Genomic DNA, 22,639 nt, shown 5'->3' with positions numbered 1-22,639 from the left:
TCACAGAAAACTTCACAAAATGAAATTTCAAATCTTTCAGCTCAGTGTTAGGAGATTTATTGTGTCGCCAACTCAGATCCATTTGTCACTAAAGTACATAAAAGACACAATAAAGGCTCTTGTACCAGCCGTCTGACCAAAGGATCATATTGTCCTGAAGTTCTTCACTCATATTGAATGATCTTAATCATTGTTGACACAAAGATATATTCTGTCGGAGACTCTCTTCCCCATCTGCTTCCAAATGTTGTTTTAACCTGTTTAGTTGGGGTTCTGGATGAGTTGTTTATAGATTTCATTGATTTATAGAAGAATAAAATCCCACTTTTATTATTCGTCATATTGGAATTTAAGTCACATCACTTCTACAGAGGGGAACAGTTGTTTGTGTTAGTCAGACTTAAACCAGACTTGTTGGAGAATCATAATTGTAATTTCTCAGAATAACACACCCAGTGAATGCGACTGGGAGTCATAATTAGTACTGCATGTACAGATGTTTGACTTGACTCAAACTGGTGCAGACACTTTGCATATGCTCCATATTTCCCTCCCTGCGCTTTCACTTGGAAATAAGAGAAGAAGAAGACAACATTGAAAAACTCTGGAGAAGTCCAGGATGGTAAAAGTTTTCCGACTGGCGACTAATGCAACCCAGCACTGATTATTCAACTGGCAGCAAAAGCAAAACGTCTTCTTCCTCTATGGGGATTAACCGCAGCTTGCATCGATGATGTTGCATTACTTCCATCCTCTGAAATCAGAAAACCTTTCACAAAACCGTTTCTGGTCTGTGGTATAATAGGTCAACTGGAAAGAAATTGCCTCGCACTAAGAATATATCAATTCCCCACTACTGTACTCGGGACAGGGACTATATAGTCCAATTGAACAGCGTAGTCAAACAGCCTGAGCTGCACTTAACTGTGCATGGAAACATACTGATTGTTTCTCTCCCACCAGAACTCTGCCCCTATTATCACCTGAGTCTTCTTCTGCTGAACTCATTCACATCAACAGTAACCACACACAGTGCTCTTCAGGCACCTGCACTGTGTGCATGTACGCATGTGTGTGTGTGTGTGTTTACTGAAAGCCCCCACCTGCCCTCTACCCAGCTGTTAGTGGTGTCGCAGCAGAGATTGATAAGTTGACGCTAAAAGCTCTTTGTTTGAGGAGCCTCCTGTGGTGAGAGAAAAACACCACCTGCTTGCGACAGTGATACGAGAACACGCGCACACACACATTCACTGTACACACGTCACTCAGTGCAGGGGCACAGCCAACATCTGACAGAGCAGGAGGCATTTGAGTCGAACTTTAACAACAACCCCGCTATTTGCATTGCATGATATTATATGGTTTTACCGTAACACGTTATGTTTTGCAGTTTCGTGGCCGTAGATGTGAAAACTGAAAATTATCCTGTCACCACGGAAGGTGTGACAAGTGATTGCTCTTTATTGTCGTTTTTTGCTTTTTAATTATCGCCATTAATTTGACACTATGGGATCATTATAATGGAAATGTGTAGCTTAATAGCATTAATCCAGGGGCTAGCTAACGAGCTTTTACGTTCCCCCCGCTGCCTCTTACTTTGGTGCAACAAAAAACCATGTGTGACTGTACAGTATATGCTTGTTAGTGACTGATTAAACCTCATATTAGATGTCAACTGCAGTGATCACTGTGTTTCAGTGGCTAGTATTGTTGCCTCACGGCCAGAAGGTCACCGGTATGGATCCTGGTTTTCAACCTTTCTGTGTGGAGTCTACATGTTCTCCCTGTGTGTGTGTGGTTTCTCTGTGGGTACTTAAGCTTTTTCTCCCACTGTCCAAAAACATGCAGATTGAGTGTGGATTGTCGACTTTCTCGCCTTTCTCCCGCCCTACGTCAGCTGGGAGTGGCACCAGCACGCCCTGTGACCCTCATGTGGAGGATAAAGCAGTAGAAGATAAATGAATGAATGAATGAGTGTAATTCTGGCCATATGTATTTAAAAACAAGGACTGTGAGCTTGCTTGGAAAAGAAAGACACGTGTGACAAAATGTCACATAAGTCCAAACAAAAGGGAAAGCCAACCTGACTGTGTCCTTCACAGTATGTTCTTGAATTAAGAACTAACTTTTGTGAAAGTATGTTGTAGGTTTATTCTTTCCTCCCAAGTAAGGTTCCCTACCTAACTCGGGGGAAGTTCAAATTACTGCTGTGGGAATAAGGTCAGTGAATGTAAATTCAGGAAAAAAACAACAACTTGTGGTTAAGCTCAAACAAGGCTCTCCTATATTGTTAGGTGTGATATGCTGTGTGTGGTCCGATGAGATAGCATTTGTTATCCCTACTGGAGTTGCCTTTTTATTCTGCGGCACTCATGACCTGTGGAGAGCATTTTTACTATAACCCTCTACTATTAACTTGCACAAGATACACTGTCACTCCATTCGTCTTCACGTGTGACATTGCCAACATCTGCTACTCTACATGTATGTTCAGTGCACTCGGAGTGTGAGTTCTGCATACGTGTGTATGTGTCGGTGCCATATGTCTCCCTCCCCAGATACAGCTTCATATCAGCTCTCGAAAGCGGAGGAACAGAGCCAGAAGACTAACAGTCACCCACTGTACACTGCAATCAGCACACATGCCACTTATACAAGCACTAACACAGTAACAGAGGAAAACAAGACACCTACTGGAGAGGAATATGGTTTTCAAAAAAAAACAGAAAAGTGAAGAAAAAAAAAAGGTGTAGGAAGGTTTTTATGCATGCATGTGTGATCCCGTGTGGTTTCTCTAGTTCTGGACCATGACACTTTATCCGTCCTCTATTAGAATCCCTGTATCCAAACTTGTGGTATTCAATCATTTTGATTAAAAGCCGCGGTCTCTAACAGAAGTGTTGGGAGTGGAGCTGCACGGCGGCCCACCACGTTTGAGAATTCATATATTTTCATAAACTTTTAACAATGTCAATGAGACACGTCTTCAATCTTTGGCCGCGCGACGGCGGGGCATTCAATCTTTCTTTAGCTTTTCGACAGAAAATTTGAATACGAGTGCAGCGTTATTAATGTGACAGTTCATATGGAGGGCTTCATGGGGGGATTTGTGAGGCGGTTTTTTATTAGTTTTGGAGACACTTGAAGCAGAGAGAGAAGGAAGGGAAAGAAACATGCTCTATTAGGTCAAATACAGCTGGAGGGGCCTTCTCTGTGCTCCCAGCTAGCAGTGATGTTAACATTTTAATTTTGCACGCCCAATTAACAACACTAACTAACCAGGGACATTAATTTCTGCTGCAGCTTCAATATTAGAAAACCAAATACAATTTTTGTCCTGTTGTGAATCTCTCTCCACTCTATTTTTTTTTTTTTTTGAATTGCAGTCAAATCAATATAGCTCTAATGCTGATTTATTCAGGGCCGTACCTATCTTTGCTCTGATTCAGTTTTAACTGGTTGGTTCAGGGATTTATCAATATACTGTGCAATCACCAAAACAAATTTTTCCACTTGGATGGGTTAATGTGACTTAAACTAACTTACATTTTTATCAGCCGGGAGTAAGTGACACTCGGGTGAGTGACTGAAGCAGGATGACTTTGACTGTATTGCATTTGGATTGATAGGAAGTTAAATTTAGCTGGATGCAGTGCAGTGCATCTGATTGCCCTTGATGCCATAAAGAGCAAACCCTGGCTAATATGAAATGGTTTGTCAATGCCAGAGATCAATGTGTACATCTTAAATGAACGCATGCTGGCTACATAATCCATAACTGTAAGGTAGGGTAGAGTAGCACAGCACTGTATTGAGTGTCTGTTGTCTTTGACACATCTTTGGTGTCATGGGTGGTGCCACAGAGGCGCCTGAGAAACAGACCAGTCCCCATTCATATAGCTTTTATTACCATTCTCTGGTTACATGCCATAATAATGCTGGGCACTTTATCAGCATTAACTTCACTGCCGCAGATATCCATCTGTCAATATGCAAACTCTGCATATTGACCATGCTCTTATTTATGGGATGTCCGTGTGCTTGTGTGTTGTGCTGTTGCTGTGTGTTTGTATCCAAATAGTGTTGTGCGCTTCCTGTGTGTACGTACGTCCTGTTTGTCTATTAAGTTTTCAAAGCACTGGCAGTAGATTCATTTCTATCTGTTGAAATGCACTGAAATACCGGCGAGTTTGTCTTACCCGAACGGTATTGATTAACATGCATTACAGTCACTTAAGGTTAAAGAATTGGCCCACCCAAATCACAGAAAATTGTATCCTCTCATTTACTGTTAGTCAGATCTTGCTATGCAGATACTTTTGTTTGTCCAGGTTTTATGTTCCAGTTTTACTTTCTTTTACTAGTTCTTACAGGATTTCAAATATTAATAGACACAGTGTCTTTTGGGTTTGTTTTATGTATAATGTCTGATTTTTAAAACACTGAGCAGCACAAATAAAAAATCCATATAGGTTAACAAATTCAAAACTATAAGTAACACATATATGTGCATCTTTCATCACAAGTGAGAAATTTGTCATTTTTTAATTTAAATCAATAGACATTTTTATGTTCTCTCATATATGTAAACACATACTGCATGTTTGTCCTATTTTTATTTAAAGGCCAGTAACCCCTGTGTTGATTGCTACCTGCACCTGAGCATTGCGCCATTTTTTTTTTGTGTTGTGTACATGTTCCACTTAGTTGCACACCATCTTGCATCGTCCTGTGTAATGCTTTTTTGGTTGACTTGTGGACCCTCCCCTGCTCTGAGCGGAGATTCTCTCAGCCACGGCTGGTGTATCGCCGGCCTGTTGTCAGGAGAATGGATGGAGTCCGTCCCCCCAAGTGAAAACCTGGCCAGACACCGAGCGCTAACCCACTGGATAACAGATAGACACAGACACCCCACATCCCTTTTGGGGATTTAAAAGGGGGGCTTGGAGTCTCTCCGTGTGTTGCGTCTGTGTGTAAAGTGTGTGTGTGTGTGTTCCAAGTGCGATCCTGTGGTCGTTTGTAACCCTGGCACTCTCATAGCACCTGCTGCCCAACCCAGGCAGCCTAGTAATGATGCAGACTGATGATGTTAATAAGAAGAGGTGCCCCCCTCGGCTACAGAGCTCAGTCAGGACACACATGCTCACCTAATCCACACACACACAAATGCACTGACATACATGCACAAATATGCATACATGAGCAAACTCAAAATGACAAAAAAGCAAATTGACAGTGAAACATTTTGCACTTCCACGCAGTCCCGTAGTGTACACGTACAGTACATTACATCCGCGATTCTTCGGGATGCATCTGTTTCTTCTTGTCAAGGTGGGAGGCGGCTGCGCTGAGAAACTCTGCCTTCCTATCTGTTCAGTGATACAGAAATAATAATGGAAATAAAAATGTGTTGGTGCGCGTGGTGAAAATCATTCCGCTGGAAGGAAGAAAGGGGAATTATCACATATAGTGATGTCTTCATGCATGTAGCAATATGTCTCTTTTTATTTAAGAGATAACAATCAGTAATTGGTGGTTGATGTACAGTCTCCAGGCTGCATTTGTTACAGGTATATACTGTAGATACAACCATTTCCCTTTAATCTGCAGTGTGTGCTATTTGGTTTCATAGGATTTCGGATATTTGTTGGTGGTTCTGAGAACTTAATCTGTTCTCTCAGTCATGATGCTACTGAGTAGTAAAAGCTGGCCGGAGCCCAGCTTGTACAGGTTGTTAGTTGCTTTATGTCTCCCTCTGCAGTGGCTTCTTTTTTATTTTGTCTCACAATCTGAAAGAATTGATGGAGCCACTGTCTTTATTCCAGCAATGTCAGCACAGCACACACATAGTTTCACTCTCTCTCTCTCTCTCATACCCCCCCCACAAGGTAAACATATTTTGCCGAAAAGCTGACGAAGAGCTTGTTTTAACAACCTCAAGGTCAGCAAGTCAAAGTCTGCAGTTGTCACGGCAGCCCTGCTGCGTATCGTTGGCCTCTGTGCATGTATGGCATCTCCATGGCAGATTTACACCTCGCCATGCACCTTCAATAATTCAATAACAGTGCTTGTGTCTCCTTCCCAGCTCTCACTGTCATTATACAACAGAGCTAAATGCCACCAGGCTGAGTCCATCTCTCTGTCTGTGTCTCTCTACTGCAGAGCCACAGCACACACAACATGCCCACACAATCAGAAACAGTCTGTGGTGCGTTCCTCTGCTGCCCCACTTTCAGACGAGCTCCCGCAGTTTAGCAGGCTGTCTCCTGTTGCAAATACTGCTAAAAGCCTGCAATATTTGTCATATTGGTAAACCTGTCAATTTACACCCACCACCTGGTCACTTTTGGTCGAATTCATCGTCTCTGTTTCCCCTTCTACACTAATGACACTGTGCAGTGACCGCACTTGCATTAAGCCACGATGAGCATCAAAATCAGTCAGTTTGGCCATTCCCTCACCTCTTTTATGGCCTGTCAATGCCTCCTCCCTGTGGTGTGAGGTGTTGTAACCCTCCTGACCTGTCTCCCCGCCCTGCTTAGCCGTATCCTGGACATCCGTGACTTCTCTGGTATTACGGAGCTCCTTCAATCTCTCCCATCGATCCAGCTTCCCCTCTGTTGCTATGTGCTTCAACCTCTTTCTGACCCATCCTCTGCTGTCTCATAGTCCTGTCTAGTAATGTGCCCCATGCAATGCCCTCGCCGTTCATGCGTGTATGTGTGCATATGTGCATGCATGTGTGTGTTCGCCGCTGACCTGAGTGATGAGTGGTGACCCTCTGGCTGGCGCCTGGCGTCCTCCTCACTCCTATTGATTAGATCTGAGGTTTCATACAGTAGCCGCCTCACGTGACTCTGTCATTTACTGTCTCTCCACTGTCTCCGACCTGTCTTGCACACACACAGACAGTCCTACACGCACACACACACACACACGTTCTTTCATTCAGTCACTTATGAAGAACACGTGTAAGTGATGAGCTTGTTCTCATCTGTGCTAATGAATGCAAAAGGGGTTAAAGTGCCAGATTCCATATTGCATGTATGAGCATACACAGGCATCCAGGAAAATGAGTTTAATTAAGAGACAACAGATGCGGCATGCTAAATGCTTGTATCATTTAGCTTATAGCTACAGAATGAGTCAGCAGCCGAGCAAAGTGTGAGCAGGGATCAGAGAGAAAATGGGGATACAGCTGTCAGTGTTCATACACGTCGCACTGTTTGATTGGAATTGAAGGATTGCCATTTGTGAGTCTTTCATTTCGCGACGTGCCAGGTTGTTTTCTGCCCTCGCAGCCTTTAGTAAACAGAGGCCCGGAAAAATCCAGACCTTTATGGTTGTGCATGTGTGTGTGCCTCCACCACTCAGTCTTTGCCACCGTAATGCTCAGGTTAAGTGTAGTTGCAGGCTATTATACATCATTAGGGTAAGTAAGGCTCAGGCGGCGCGGCAAGAGAAATGGGCTCTTTCAGATGCTTCATTCCTCACCGGCCATGGCTGAAAGAGGACCTGACATCACACACACACACACACACACACACACACACAAATGTACACACTTGTATACAAGTGCTACATGGAGAGAGCTGCTAGCCACTCATACAGTCAGTCAGTCACAAATCACCCCGTCAATCAGCTGGTTTATTGAGGCTAAAGCCTCCTGATCGCTGCTAGTCACTCTGTCCTGCCTGCCACTCACCTGCCACAGCGGAAATTAAAACATCCTTAATGGATAGACGCGAGTGTTTTATTATGTTTTCACATTTTATGATACATGTTAACACCAGCCTCACTGGATTAATGTTGTGGTCATTTCTTCCATCGATATCAATTGGAGTCAGACTGGTAGATTGATAGCATGATGGATACGATTCGTGTGTGTTTTGTTGTTGATCATTGATGATCAATTTTTAATAAATGATCTTATTTTAATTCAAACATGCCCTTTTTTTTAATAATTCTGGTATGGTCCTATAAAAAAAAAACTTGATAGGTAAAGCACATTAGACCATGGGTGCACTTGCTCAGGTCATATCTAGGTGTAAAGAGTAATATTATCTAGTAACTATTATCTTTCTTTGAGCGTGTCGCATTCCCCATGCAGAGGGTTACAGTGGCACCCTCTGCCCGGTGAACACATGTCCAGCTGGGTTTAAAGACATGTGGAGGTGATAGATGAAGGAGGGCAGGAAAAAGACTAATTGTTCTCATTACAGAACAAATAAAAATCAATACCTCTCAAAGTGAGGGGGAGGTGGTAGTGGTCTTGAAGGGCACTGTAGTTATTGCATAGGAGTGGATTTTGTTGGAATTACAAGCGGTGGCGAAGGCGCAGTGGAACCGATCACATTTGAATGCTAATTCCGATAAAAGACAGTTAGATTAATAGATGTGGTGGTCCAGTGCTGGTCCTTCCCCACATTAAAGCAGTGGGGGTGTTTGAGATTGAAGTCCTAAATGCAATTAAATGAGAAAACATATGGCAAAAAAGGGGAGATATTTCCCCAATTTTTTCAAATTAAAGCAGGAAATTTCATTACCGGGGGGGTGTATTTTACACAGGCAATTACAAGGTTAATACATCTTCAACATCCCCTCTTAAAGTCCTCATATATTTGTTCAGGGATTTTGTTCTTGTATTTTAGTTTAATTGGATGTGCAGAGGCTATGCAGAGGGTTTATATATATATATATATATACATATATATATACACACACACACACACAGAAAGAGAAATGTAAAATACACTTATAGATTACTTCCATTGAGGATCAGTTTTGCCTCAACAACAAAACTTTTACGTGTATAATCAGTAACCAGTGTAACCTTAACTTAACATAAACCCCTCAAATCACAAGTGTAACTAAAACAACACTAACAAAATGTCCTCATAACTACAGCAGCGTATTTAGTAGAGATAGAGAGCGTGTACTTGTATTTGTCTTACCTCTTTAGGAACTTTTCTGCCATATACACTGACCTAGTCAGGGCCAGTAATCCTTATGTGACCAAAACCTGGTCCCAACAAGTCACATCCTTATTTCTGAGGGACGGGTTAAATTGAGAACTAAGACTTGAATTGTGGTCAGGTTAAGGTGAGGTTTTCGGCATGGTTACAGTTAGGGATATTGCTTTGTTTAAGCGCCCAAATGAATGGAAGGCAATGCATTGTCTTAAGAAGAAGAGGTGTGCAGACCTGTGTGTGTGTGTGTGTGTGTGTGTGTGTGTGTGTGTGTGTGTGTGTGTGTGTGTGTGTGTGTGTGTGTGTGTGTGTGTGTGTGTGTGTGTGTGTGTGTGTGTGTGTGTGTGTGTGTGTGTGTGTGTGTGTGTGTGGTCTGGTCTTTGTCTGGTCACAGATGACTGAGTGAATGCATGTGTTCATTTTAACCTCTTCATACATCATATACACTCAAAATAAACATGCAGCATTATTAATCACAGTGTTCATATTGTGTAACACTTGTGACTTAAAACAAGGTAACACAAACAACAGTTTTAGAATTCCGTTTCGGGAGAAAGCGTGTGAATAAAAACACTTAACTGCTTCGTAATGTAACACGTGTATACCATTCTTCTCAGAGTTTCCTCCTATCAGCGTTGCTTTTCCTCTGATTTAGCCTGTCTTACAGCCGCGCCACGCTGTATGAGAGAAATTCAACAGTGAAGCAAATTGGCAGAGCCACAGAGGGCGGATCAACAGTGAGAAGACAAGCTGGGAAGGAGGCGGAGAGCAGAGGAGGCAGTGTGAAAGATAGAGAGCGCGCGAGATGGAGATGATGATGGCAGGAGAGAGAGAGAGGCTGTGGTGGTTTATATAACATTTCCAGGACGTTCTTTGGCATGCGTCAGGAGGCTGAGCCATCAATCACTCCATCTGTGTAAAATCACGAGCTGACTCCAATATTGCTAAATATTTATACTGTCACATACACACAGGCGTACAGATGAAAAGAGCCATTCATTAGGGCCTTCTCAGGCCTGTCAGCCTGAAGATGGAGATTAGAGAAGCAACCTCCCACCACGCCTGGATCTCTTCTCACCGAGCTTCTCAGCCCTATATATAGAGCCATCAGGACGATAAATATCTCCAGCATGCCTGTGTTAGGTAAATACCCAGTAAATATAGCAGGGAGGATTGGAGACTAAGCTAAACAGGCCTGTGTGTCTGTGTGTGTCTGTGTGTGTCTGTGTGTGTGTGCAAGCGTGAATCACTTAACGTGCAACAATAGGGACTTGTTAGGCTTGATTCTATACAGATATAGTTTATCGATTGTCAGGCTTTGATTTTCTTGGCATCGGGGATGTTGTGGTAAAAGACAGAAATTTGTTAAACGGTTACTTCAGCTGATTATAAAAAGGAAGCGCTGCTTTTATCAATCTGTTGTCTCAACACACCTGAGTGTGAGACGTGTACTCTGAGGCGTATGGCATAAGGCTGTGTTATGCATAATGCAGTGCTTCTGGAACTTAACACAGCTTGACTTCTGATCTCTACACTTTATGGAAGTGTACCGATGAATTGGCTGGAAAACGTCTCGTGTGTTTTATTGTCTGGTCCACAGGCAGGAGTTGTTCTGGGATAATGGAGAGACATCTGACTTGAAAGTGTAGCAGAATAGATTTGCTGATTGCAGTTACTTTTACTTAAACTGAACACACTGTTGCTCAGAATCAGAAGTGACAAAGAAACAACCAAATCAGGGATATTTTGTATAAAACTGGAAATGAAAACTGCCCAAATTAACATTCCAACTACAACAAATGTCTCACACTTTTATTTAGTTTTTAATAACTGAGTTTGTCCTCCTGGTCGTGGATGACTGCACCCTGATGCACGTCCTCTTTAAAATACTCCAAAGGTGTTGATGTGCTGTTGATTCCTAGTCAGGGAGATTATTTGGCTTTTATGTTTAACTTCCTGAAACACTCTTTAAAGAAAGATCATTGTCATCGTCAAAGATTCCTCTCCTGTCAGGTTTCTAGGAATTGGTGGTCTTTTTTCTTTTCTTTTTTTTAAATTTGTCTTCACTTGTAAAAGCTTACATTTAACATGTTTTCTATAAACTTTATCACCCCTACACCTGTTGCACTCATGTAGCCTCATATCAGCACACTCCCACCTCCGTGTTTCACAGTTTACACTAAGTAAGCGGTCACTGTGGTAGTCCAAGATTCACATCGAACAGGCTGGATCCCATCTGATCAAATTTATTTTGGTTTCATCTGTGCTGCCAATATTCATCAGGCTTTCTTTCATGTTCTTTGGCAAAGTGTAATACCGCAGATTTGTGCCGTTTCGTGAAAAAGTGTTTTCTTCTTAAGCACCATCTGTAGAGGTTGACTTCATGCAATATTACACTGACAAATCAGTCAATAAAAGACAAATTTTCTCGTTTTGTGCTTCTGACTTGGCATAAGTCAGAAGCACAAAGCATCTGTTTTTCAAATCAAGGTTGCATAAATAAAGAATTGTGAGTGGTGTCATTTTTCCGACAACATCACCAAGCATTATAGATCCTAAACATATACTTTTATGATGACTAACAATCTGGTTTCTGACTCGCAAACAGTTCCTTTTACCATGTGGAACAACGTTGCTTTAGACACAAACCAGATTGTGGCATTCGCAGCCTTGTGTATAAATTGTCCAGTAACATCGAGGGGAAAACATACATTTGTGTGTGTGTGTAAAATGTACGTGAAATTATTTCCATTTGACAAACATGAAATCTAAAATAATTATAATGATTTTCCATAATTGATGAGGAAAATAATTGTTAGTTCCAACTGAAAATGCAGTTATTTACACTTTCATTAGCGTTTTGACTGCAGTCAGACTGGGCATTTTAGGCCTTTGTGTCTCGTTTCTTTAGGCCTCTGAACTGAAAACTTCCATATCACTCTGCTTCTCTCTTGTTTTCTCTATTCTTTGTTTTTTGTTTTTTTTATTCCTCTTTGTCCATCAACCCAATCCAGTCCACGCTCCCTTCATGTCTCCACCCAGTTTTCAAAAATTCTGACACAAGTTATTGTGTTGAGAGAATTAACGTCATCCACTTTGACGGACCTCAGATCACTGCGCAGGCCAGACGTTGGCAACAAAAAGACATCAGCAACATCATCTTCACACTGTAATTATGAGAATGAAGGAGAATTTCGTTTTGATTAGCGAAAGAGCTTTTATTCTCAAACTCACATCCATAATTAATCATTAAATCATGGGAGAGTGAGTGAGAGGGATAGATGGGGCAAGTGAAAGGAGGATGGGGGGATGGAGAGAGGGATCTAGCAACCAGAGAAAGGAAAAGGGCATGTAATTATCTGCAGAAGTCCGACATCCCCGTAAATCCACAGAGCTGTCTGTCGTGGCTAATTAAAGAAGCAATCAAAGGTCCACCTCCAGAGATTTTGAGAGAAAGAGGAGAGAGGGGAAGAAAACAGGCCAGAGAGAAAGAAAGAAGGCCTAATGGGTAGAATGAGAGAAGTGAAGGAGGGGGAATATGGGGAAGACGACAGGAGGAGTGTTATGATCTTTGTTATTGTTTCATATGTCAACCTCCCCTCTTGGATGATTGTGTGAGGCTTTTACAAGCCTCCCCTCTACACGCCTCTTTTGTTTTTTTTTCTATTTGCGTCTAGCCATCATGCATGACCATTTCTGACCTTCATCTGAAGAGTGCAAATAGCTGCTGTGATTTACAGCATCAGGGAAATAAGCGGCACTCCAACAAAAAGGTAATGCATTAGTCATATCTGGTTAGTCATTTTTAAAGTTGAATTGATGCATCTTCTGGTGCTTTTCTAGGCCATATAATCACTGTAACCTGCAGGTGTTTCAGGCCTTTCAGCATCAGACGCCCACTCCCTGGCAGCCAAGCTGAGCTTGATCAGGCCACACTCTCTCTGTGCAGCTGCAGCAGCAGCAGCAGCAGCCTTCCACATGTTTGTTGTTTTTATCTGTCACCAGCCAGATACATTCTCAGCAACCTGTGTGTTGTTGTGGAAGACAAAATTGATCTCGCAGAGCAACACTTTTATTAAATTTCAAAATCCGTGTTTTTTTTTTCCTTTTGTGGAGTTCTTGTCGTGTCATGAAATTACAATGAAGTACATCACTTGAAAAAAGAACATTTTCTTTCAAAGCAGTGTATGGCTGCAAGTAAGATTGCATTTTTGTTTCTTTGTTTTACTATGCTGTATGCTTAGGATGAAATAATTAAACACAAAGAGGCAATTTAGATGGTTTCCCCAAGTTTTTTTTTTTCCTTCATCTTTCATGTTTTCTCTGTCTGACTCCAATTTTCTCCCTCTCTCTCATCTGTCTCTCTCTTGGGGCACAGACCCCTGTGGACAGAGGTAGATACAGTTAGTGTGGTCTAGATTAAAATCATCCTCTCAGCAAAACAAAAAAGAACTCATCTGATCTGTCGCCCATTGCGCACTAATTTCTTTTTTAAGGCTGGATTGTGGGACTGCAACTATTAGTTGACATAATCCATGACGTAGATTTTTAAATGTTATTATTGATGCGTCGTCAAACTATTCAATTAAAACACAGCCTCTAGCAAAACAGGCTAATGTCGCTGGCAACGTACACTCTCAGTATATGGCCTCAAAGTTAATTGTTCTTTTATTTATTTACACTGGGTACTTCTCCGATATCCTGTATATTACACTGCTACGAAAAGGTAGAATAAAAAGTTACTGCAAGTAAACACTGAGAACAACGATGCTCCGATGTAAAGCTAACACTGAAGCTAAGTCATGCTAGCAAGCCTTCATATCAGCACACAAGCATTCTAAGGGGATATAAATGAGACCGACAGTGGAAGCAGAGAAGCGTCTGTTTGGTGTGAAGATAATGAAGTTGATTTGTCTGCAATTAAATGCCAGCCAAAAGCCAGGTTCATGTGTGTCACTATTGACCGAATACAATCGAATATTCAACCAAGCCGTGCGATAAGTCATGTTTGGTAACATGTCAAGTGCAGTGAATTATAGGAGGAGCTGCTATTTTTATTTAGACTTTGTTCATAATGTCATCAGTATTCCTTCTGAATAAACTGAAATAATCATGACTAATCAAAAATAAAAATCGTTTTTTTGTCGACTACCAAGATAATAATACAACTATAAAAACTATAACATCTAAGGAATTATAATTATATATATATATATATATTTATAAGTGTCTACGGAAAGTAGAAAAAAAACCACATTGTGTTGTTGTATAAGTCTTACAGCAGTCCTGCCAGACCCAAACTCTTCTCTCAGTCATGGGAGACGCTAAGTGTAGGACATAAAGAGACTAAAACACTTCTCTGCCAGAAACATAAAATACATAGCTTCCTGTTTGGCAGAGGATTTATGCAAGAAGACTTTTAAAGAGCTTTTTCTGTCCATGTTAAAGACCAGCTAGTTTGTTATATGATTGACAACTGGGGCATAAATTTTGTGTGATATACTCGATTCAGTCTTTTCTTCAACTTGCAGCTAAAGTCACTGATGGATTAATATTGGCCTTCAGAGTCACTGTATCAGTGTAACAGTGCCTCTGTCAGTCTGTGCCCTCATTCTCTTCTGTTTATTTGTCCTTGGGGTGTGTTCAGTGTGTCTCCATCTCTCTCGCTCCGTCCTGTCCACCCTGTGTCAATCTGGCTGTTGTATAATTGGTTGTTTTTTGGTCGGCCGGCCTGTCCTCCCTGGCGTTGATTCATGGCGTTTGTAAAGGTGACAGTAGCGGATGTTCGTACCAGACAAAGTAGAGCCATCACCAGGCAGACCTCAGCTGACCTGCTAGTTTGTGCACACTGGCATGGAGGCAGACACACATATACACAAATAGAAAACACATGCCGCTTTGCCTGAGGCCGCACAGGGGAGAAGAGGGAGGCAGGTAAGGTCAGCATGTACACAGCTCGACCAGAGAAACTACTCAAATAGACATAAAAATAAGTCAATAAACAAACATACACAAATGGAGTGTTTTGATCATTTCTTTTTGCAGAAATTCAACACACACACATTCAGTATAGCTCACTGTCTTAAAGTAATGTCTAGAAATCTAAGCTTGCGCACGTACAAACGTCCGTACATATACTGATAAATATCATTATGTACTCATTCTCCAATAATATATAAAGAAAGTTACATAGTACAAGTAGTAAAGTACAGGAATGGTCTACGCATATAAAATAATAATAAAACATTCATAAGAAAAATGTGATTAAAAAATATAGGTAAAACTAAATCAAGAGTAAAAAAAATTAAAATGAATAACAACTTAAATACAGCTGCATAAAATAATGAAATATATGCACACATAAATGCATCTAGTTTGAATACACAGAGGTTTTGTTAACAACTAAAACCTTGCAACCACACACACAGACACACAATGCTTTGTTATGCAGGCCATCCCCAGTGACCTGGATACTTTATCTACTTAGCAGTGTCACCTTCAAAAGCCTGCACCACTGACACACATACACAAACACTCACCACCCCATCTGTAAAAAATCCCACCACAAATAACGGCCATATGTGTGTCAGCTTTAGGTGTCTCCATCATGCTCATTTTAAGGCCCTGGCTCCGTATCTATAATTGAAGGTAATCGGCTGGTAAAAGGATTGTAAAGGGCTTTGTTTATGTGGCAGTTAAGAACTGATCAGAGTCTCTGACCTGTTCATGGACCTGCTTACTGACCTTGTCAGTGTTTTGGTGAGCATGTTTGTTTATCCTTCATTGTGTTGTGGTTTGATACAGTATAATTGACTGTGCCTGCCTTTAGTGTCCGTTTAAGCTGATTTCCTTGTCTTTCATAGTGTGTGTGTGTGTGTGTGTGCACGTTTGCCTCTGCTCATGAGAACCTATTAGGGTTTGTTCTGGTGTACATTCAACATGGGGATAAAAGGGGGATAAATTTAGGTTAAAAGATTGAATACAACCAGCACATTGTCCTCCTAAGTATAACAGTGCTTATATGTAGGTGTGTGTGTGTGTGTGCGCTGGCCTGAAGACACGTGCATGTGCAAGTGAGCTTACATTCACAGTGAGCTGACCTGTGTTGCACCAAGTGTAATTGATTGTGTGTGTGCTGGTGTCTCAGTGTTAAGGTTAATTTCTCTAACTGCTGGTAAGTGCTGTCTGACCGCTCCCCAGGCGGCTCCTGCGAGCTGAAGTAATGCCACTTAGAGGCCCCAGGCCCCCGCCACCGGCCAGTCCATTGATTCACTGATCAATAATTGCATCTGTACCGTACACTGAGCAGGGAGACTCCCGCGCTGACCCGACACTAACGCTAACACAGCAGCTGGTGTAAAGCACAGAGTCACAGCTCACCAGTGGTTATCAAACTACAGTCAAGGGAACACCTCAGGGTTCATTAATTAGGATTTATCTCATTTGGGGAATAGATTTACTCTCATCACCGTTATCTTCCAACACCGTGCACACGTACAGACGCGAGTATTGAAACCATTACTCTCAGATACAATAGTAGATAATTCACCCCACACACACACAAAAAAAAAATCACATCACAATCGTTTGAATACACAATCTCAATCCACAGCCTGAAATGTGTTCATTCTGCCTAGTTTGTTTCCCATAAATGTAGAGTTAAGAACATCCAAACCTGAATCATCTCAAGGACTTGTTTATTTCCACTGCGTGAAACAGTCAAATCTTCAATTGGCATGATATTCTTAACTAAATAGAATGTGGCCACCTCAGTCACCTCTGTTAATCGTCTGACTAATGCTTGAGAGTGTAATTTGTTTCTAAAAAAAAATACAATTCTTTTCAGCTGTCAATAAATAAAGTTGTCTGGAGAGAGAAAGAAAGAAAAAAAGTCATGTGTCTGTAAAACCAATCATTGCAGCTGGACTAAATGGAATAATTTGCCGTTAATGGCATGTTCCCTTTTGAGTGCATTTGTCATATCAATCCGACAACAACGTACAGATAATTTTTCATTACATGATGCCGAGTCCTTGATTGAAAACAACTCCTTCTCAGCCATGCTGTTAACTTATGTGGAATTGTTTTTCAAATGTGTCACTCACGCAAGATGGAGAAATGCAATCTAATTTGGTCTATCAGCACAGCCATCTTGTGGGCAATCATTCTGATGGCGGCTCCACGTTATTAGACTATATCAAGCAATTGTAAACATCATTAAACTCTGAGATCTCAGAGGTTGAAAAGTGAAAGTCGTCTTTTAGATCACAGGATAGAATCATCCACTTTTTTTTTTTTTTAGGTTTTGTTGGCGGTCATTGTCTCGTGTGCGTTGTGTTCATTTCATTGTACTTCTGGCTCTTTGTCTACAAGGTCTACAATACTTAGTACCAGACAAGAGTCATGTTGACGGTAAAATGTTCCATGTATAGAATTAGTGTTCACATAACAAAGTCAGATTTCTTCCACATGAACTTCTGCACAAGTTTATAATAGTCACGATCCAGCTGTACACTTTCGCTTTCCTCAAACCCTTTCTGTCTTCTGGAAATCAAAATGACATCACCGCCTGTCTCTGCATCCTTTTCTTCCTCCTGTTGTTTTATTCCTCTCAGGGAGGCTCCATCTTGTTTCTGATCACAGCCAATAAAGCAGCCTGCGTCTCTCTCTCTCTCTCTCTCCAGCGCTCTCATCCACTCTTCTTCTTCCTGTTAAAAGAATCAGTCAGTCAGAAAACTCAAAACACATATTAAACAGGCATCAGCCTCTCGCCGGGGCCAAATCACGCTGTTCAAATGTTGTTCTTCCACCGGGAGCACAGGACAACTGAAGAGATGGGATCTGCAACATTAACTTGATTCACGGCTGAGGCGACTGAGTGACACTCCATAAACCTCAGCGGGCCGCCTCTGGGCCCCGCCGACAGCACCCCACGGCTAATGTGACACACAGTGGCAATGCATAGCCACTCCCTCAATGCACACACACACACACCAGCATATACACACAGATAAATGTGGCAGCATATATTATACACACAGGCACACACACACACACACTGACAATGTCCCACCCACACGTTAACACATGTATACAACATTATAGGACACACATTAGCCACTTTATTGGGTACAGCTGTCCAACTGAATGTTAACACAAATGTCCCATGAGCCAATCACAGTTTAAACCAAACATCAGGTGATTTCTGTCACTTTGAACAAGTATTTCAGAAGCTGCTGATCTATAGGCTTTTTAAATAGAATGATTCATTAAAAAAAAAAAAAATGCCTTGTTGATGTTATAGGTAAGAGAAGAACGGCCAAACTGGTTCAAAAGAAAGACACTAAACGTCATCATTGTACAGTCACAACCAAGATTTCTCCAGGTCGCTCTGTTTTTTCTCTTTGCCTTTTCTCCTCTACGTGACACTTCTATAGGTGTCCTAAATATAAACCGGCCACTGTGTGTAAAATACACAGATGATGGCTGATCTTTAACTAAACTGAACATAGAATCCAAACAGTCAGTAGTTCAGAAAACAAAAGTGTCCTTTATCTCCCGTAACATAAACACTAGCGTAGACGCACGCACATAGTACACAAAAAGGGGTTTTATGATAATGCAGCAGAAACTGTACAGCCGTTGAATTATTGTCCTCTCCTTAAGAAAGACCTCACCGCTCACAGCGCTTTGGCGTAGGCAGTTAGCATGGACCCTGTAGCTCTCTGTAAACAGGTAACCTCTGCTGCTGGAAATGCCAACTTCCTCTGGCTGTCTTCATCACCGCTGCCTCCCTCCACACACACACACTAACGACTGTGCTTGTCACTTCAGATACAGATGGAAGAGTCTGACCTGATTTGCTGTACCGCCTTGTTTCCTGTGTACTCCGGCATCAGTGTTTACTTATTGTTTGTGTGTGTTTGCTTTTAAACAGATGCACATTGTTATGCCTGTTACATACAAAAAGATGCACATATGCCATAGAAATACATTGTCGAGGTAAAAGTGAAAAGGCTTAAGAGATAGACAGACTATAGTATGTGAGTATATGGAAGAAAAACATGATTGGAAACGTGAAAGTAGCTTCATCCGCATAAAGAAAACCCCTCTTGGCTATTATTAAACTTACATACATACATAAATGTCGATCCATGTTGTCACTTCTGTATCTGCCAATATGAGCTTCTGTTCAATCAGGATTGTAAATCCTTTTGTTTTTGTCATTTATAATTTATAAACGGGAGTGAACAAGGGTTCAGTGAAAGTGAGGACTTTCAACTTTAAAGGGCTTTACAGGCTGCACAAGAAAGTGTGTGTATATATATATATATATATATGTACTTACCAGACAAAGTGTTTATTGTTTCCTCAAAGTCTTCATGTTCAAACGTGGACCATTTTGAGTCTAAATCTGTGCCGGATAAACAAACTCACTGTCACACGAGGAGCAGTTTGAGGACGGGTCACCGCCGGGTCAGAGACTGTTTGCTGTGACTCTCTGACTTTCTGATCACATTGTCAGCCTTGTGAATGCAGGACATTAAATGCCAGAGAGAGAGACAGAGAGATATAGGAAAATCAATCATTGATGAGTTTGTTCCTGTATGTATTGTGAGATCTGTGCGATCTTGTTGCTGTCCCTGGGGGGGGTCAACCTTGCTCTTGCAAAATGTCACCTTTTCTGGAAGTGGATGCAAAAAAATTAAGCGGAAAGTTGTTTTATTTCCTGTAAAGGCTCTGGAGAGTGTTGCATTTGGAATCTCCCTAAACTTTTAAGTACAAACTGAGGCTAAAACTAAAACGTCACAAATTGAAGTCTGTCTGCTCGTCTAGTCACAACAATACATATGTTCTCAGCTTTTTGTTCATTTAGTTTCTGTGGGCCCAGCCACCCAGGCGCGAACAGTCCCCTCTTCACTGTCTCCAATTCCCATATTTCTGCATAGATTAGCCTACAAGTGTGTGAGTCAGGCGCTGTTTAAACAATGGCATTTCTAACACTGTTCCCATCACCTTGGCAACGCCATGGCAACCTGTGATCTGAGAGGGCACAGTGTGGCTCAATTAGCACCCGCCGTATCTCACCACACTCTTCCACCAGCCCTAAAATCTCCGTGTTCTGTCTCCTTCTGTGCATTAGTGACAAAGATATGTGCAATGTCGACTTATCAACCTCGCTGTCTGTGTCACTTTCTTTCTCGCGGTGTCGTGACGCATAAACACGGCGCGTTGAAGAGCCGTGGTATCTGGAAACACATGGAGATGAATGGCCGCATGTTTAATACTGTGAAGATGATCTTTTCGCAAAAGTATTTTTGATATTTACAGTTGCTCAGTTGACCACAGGAAGCCAAATGCTTTAAAGTCCCCATGACATCAAAATCCACATTTTACTGCTTTTATCCCAATATTCCTTTTAGATTTTTGAGCTTTACTATGCCGTCAAATCCGCTTCAGATTGATCGCAGGTTCTCCAGTCCCTCGTTCCTCAGCTGCTGCCCCAGCATCACACTAACATATATGGCCTCTCTCCAGAAATGTACCCCTCATCCTCCTCTTTCTCTGCTTGACACTGCAGCTACAGGTGATGGTGGCAGAGAGAGAGGGAGAGAGAGAGAGAGAGTGAGTGGGTCGTGTTCCTTGTTTGGCTATGTCGTCATGCTATGTCATAGCACTGTCAGCTATTCTAGATGTCAAGCTGCATGGGGACATGACGCTCCCTCCCTCCCTCGCAGCTTGTTTAAACCAGAAATATGTAAATATGCGGAAGCTACTCTGCGACAGCCATGTCATGAGGACTTAAAGCTCCTCACTTTTCATCTTCAAGTTGATTAAAGATTACTTAAAGAGAAATGTGTCACTCTTTTTCTCCAGGTATCGTGTCCAAGTCTTTCGAGTGCCGTCTGAAGGGACAGGGCGCTACGTTTGTGGAGTCAGAGTCCATGGGTTCGCCTGTACACATGAAGGGATCATCAGAGGCATCCATACACGATGACCAAATCCAGCAGGTCATCATCATCCAGGGTTACGACGGCGAGGAGGTTGCCATCGATCAGACCTTGGAGGAGTCGGCTGCCGCCACCCTGCAGACGCTGGCTATGGCCGGTCAGGTGGCCGAGGTGCTGCACATCACCGAAGACGGACAAGTCATTGCCTCAGGAAGAGAGGTGGCATCTGGGGGGGCACACCTGGCGGGAGACAGCACCCAGTTTGTGGTGCTGGAGTCGGGGGAGGCCAGGGAAGAGCTGCATGCCGTCACCAGAGGCGGGGTGGCAGCCGCAGGTCACATGGTTTCCGAGTCGTCCTCGGCCCTGGATGCTCTCCTCAGCGCCGTCAGTGAAATGGGTCATCAGAAGAAAACACAAGGAGAGACGACTATCATCCACGAGGTCTTGAGCCCCGACATGGCCGAGGCGGTGCAGAGCGAAGGGCATATGAAGCAGGAGCAGGACGAGGTGCAGGTCATCCAGGAGACGAGTCAGCCGGGGATGCAAGAGGTGCTGCAGCTCGCCGCGTCACAGATGATGAAGGAGGGTCTGACCCGAGTCATCGTCAATGACGAAGGCACTCACTACATTGTGACGGAGCTGGACAATTGCACCTTACAGGTGGAGGGAGCCGTGTATGGAGAGGCTGGGGCAGGTGATGGGGAGGTGCAGCAGGTGGAGCAGCAGGCTGGAGAAGAGATGGTGGTCTATTTGGAAGGAGAACCCTCATAATTAAGTCATGGAAGGAGAGAAGAGAGAGAAATGAGGTAATCAAGGTAAAGATTAATTCCATTTCAGTGATGTGGCCTGTACGAGGCCCAATCATTTGCAAGGAAATCAGTCTCCTCCTCTCTTTTTCTCTTCAATTTCAGTCTGCTTGATTCTTTTTTTTTTTTTTAAAGTCTTCTATTTTCTGTTATATACTGTCTTCTATGGGGCTTTGCTAATCTCAGGTTAAACACAATTTATTTAGAGGGACAGTAAACGAGGGGTTATGGTGCTAACAATGCAATTTGCAACTGTCACCATGACGATATTAACAACTGGATTCGTGACGTTCAAAGTGTTGAATATATTTCCTACTTTAGTATTTTTTAAGATCACATATAATAATCTGAGAATAAAAGTGCTCACTGTAAAAGGAAGATACATATTTTTGCTTTGTGAAATTCCTGATGTGTTGACTATTTTTAAGTTTTGCTTTTGTTGTGGTTTATGAATTTACCATTAGATCCGTGTGCTAATCAGTCCTGAAAAACCAATCATTTGATTCAATCTGACACATTTTTATAGTTGTAACAAAACAGAACCAATAATTACACATATCCGTGTTTTTGTTTAGCCTTTGGAAAATATTGATGCGGTTCAATTTGCAACAATAAAAAAAATGCACATCATTTTTTTAACAGCTGTGTCCGGAGTATTTGAAGTTAACTGTCGTGTTAAACATCACATTTCTGCATCAATACTGGGGGGACGCGTTCAAGACCACGCCATCGCACAAGCAACATGCACATACATGCATCAACTGCTGGCTCCCATCATGCTTTGTGATCACCAACACAGTCATTACCATCACCATTACCATTATCGTTGTCATGATCACCCTCGTCCTAATCGTCATCCTCTCTTCTCTCCCCCATCAGGCCCATTCTGTTCATTGTGTACAACACACTCATC

The 22,639-nt window shown here is 42.2% G+C and overlaps 1 protein-coding gene across 1 annotated transcript in view; it reads left to right on the top strand.

The window, feature by feature from the left end:
* The window catches only part of znf407 (zinc finger protein 407), a 140,920-nt gene extending 118,555 nt beyond the window's left edge, over positions 1 to 22,365 (top strand). Inside the window, exon 10 of the mRNA XM_044034432.1 lies at positions 20,847 to 22,365. Within this exon, the coding sequence (XP_043890367.1) occupies positions 20,847 to 21,691 (845 nt within the window). The 3' untranslated portion in view covers positions 21,692 to 22,365. The remainder of the gene's footprint in view (positions 1 to 20,846) is intronic.
* The last annotated feature ends 274 nt before the right edge of the window (positions 22,366 to 22,639 follow it).

The sequence above is a fragment of the Solea senegalensis genome, linkage group LG9 (assembly GCF_019176455.1).
Source record: "Solea senegalensis isolate Sse05_10M linkage group LG9, IFAPA_SoseM_1, whole genome shotgun sequence".
NCBI lineage: Eukaryota > Metazoa > Chordata > Actinopteri > Pleuronectiformes > Soleidae > Solea > Solea senegalensis.
Note: the sequence above shows the minus strand (reverse complement) of the source record. Positions and strands in the feature narration are given on the sequence as shown.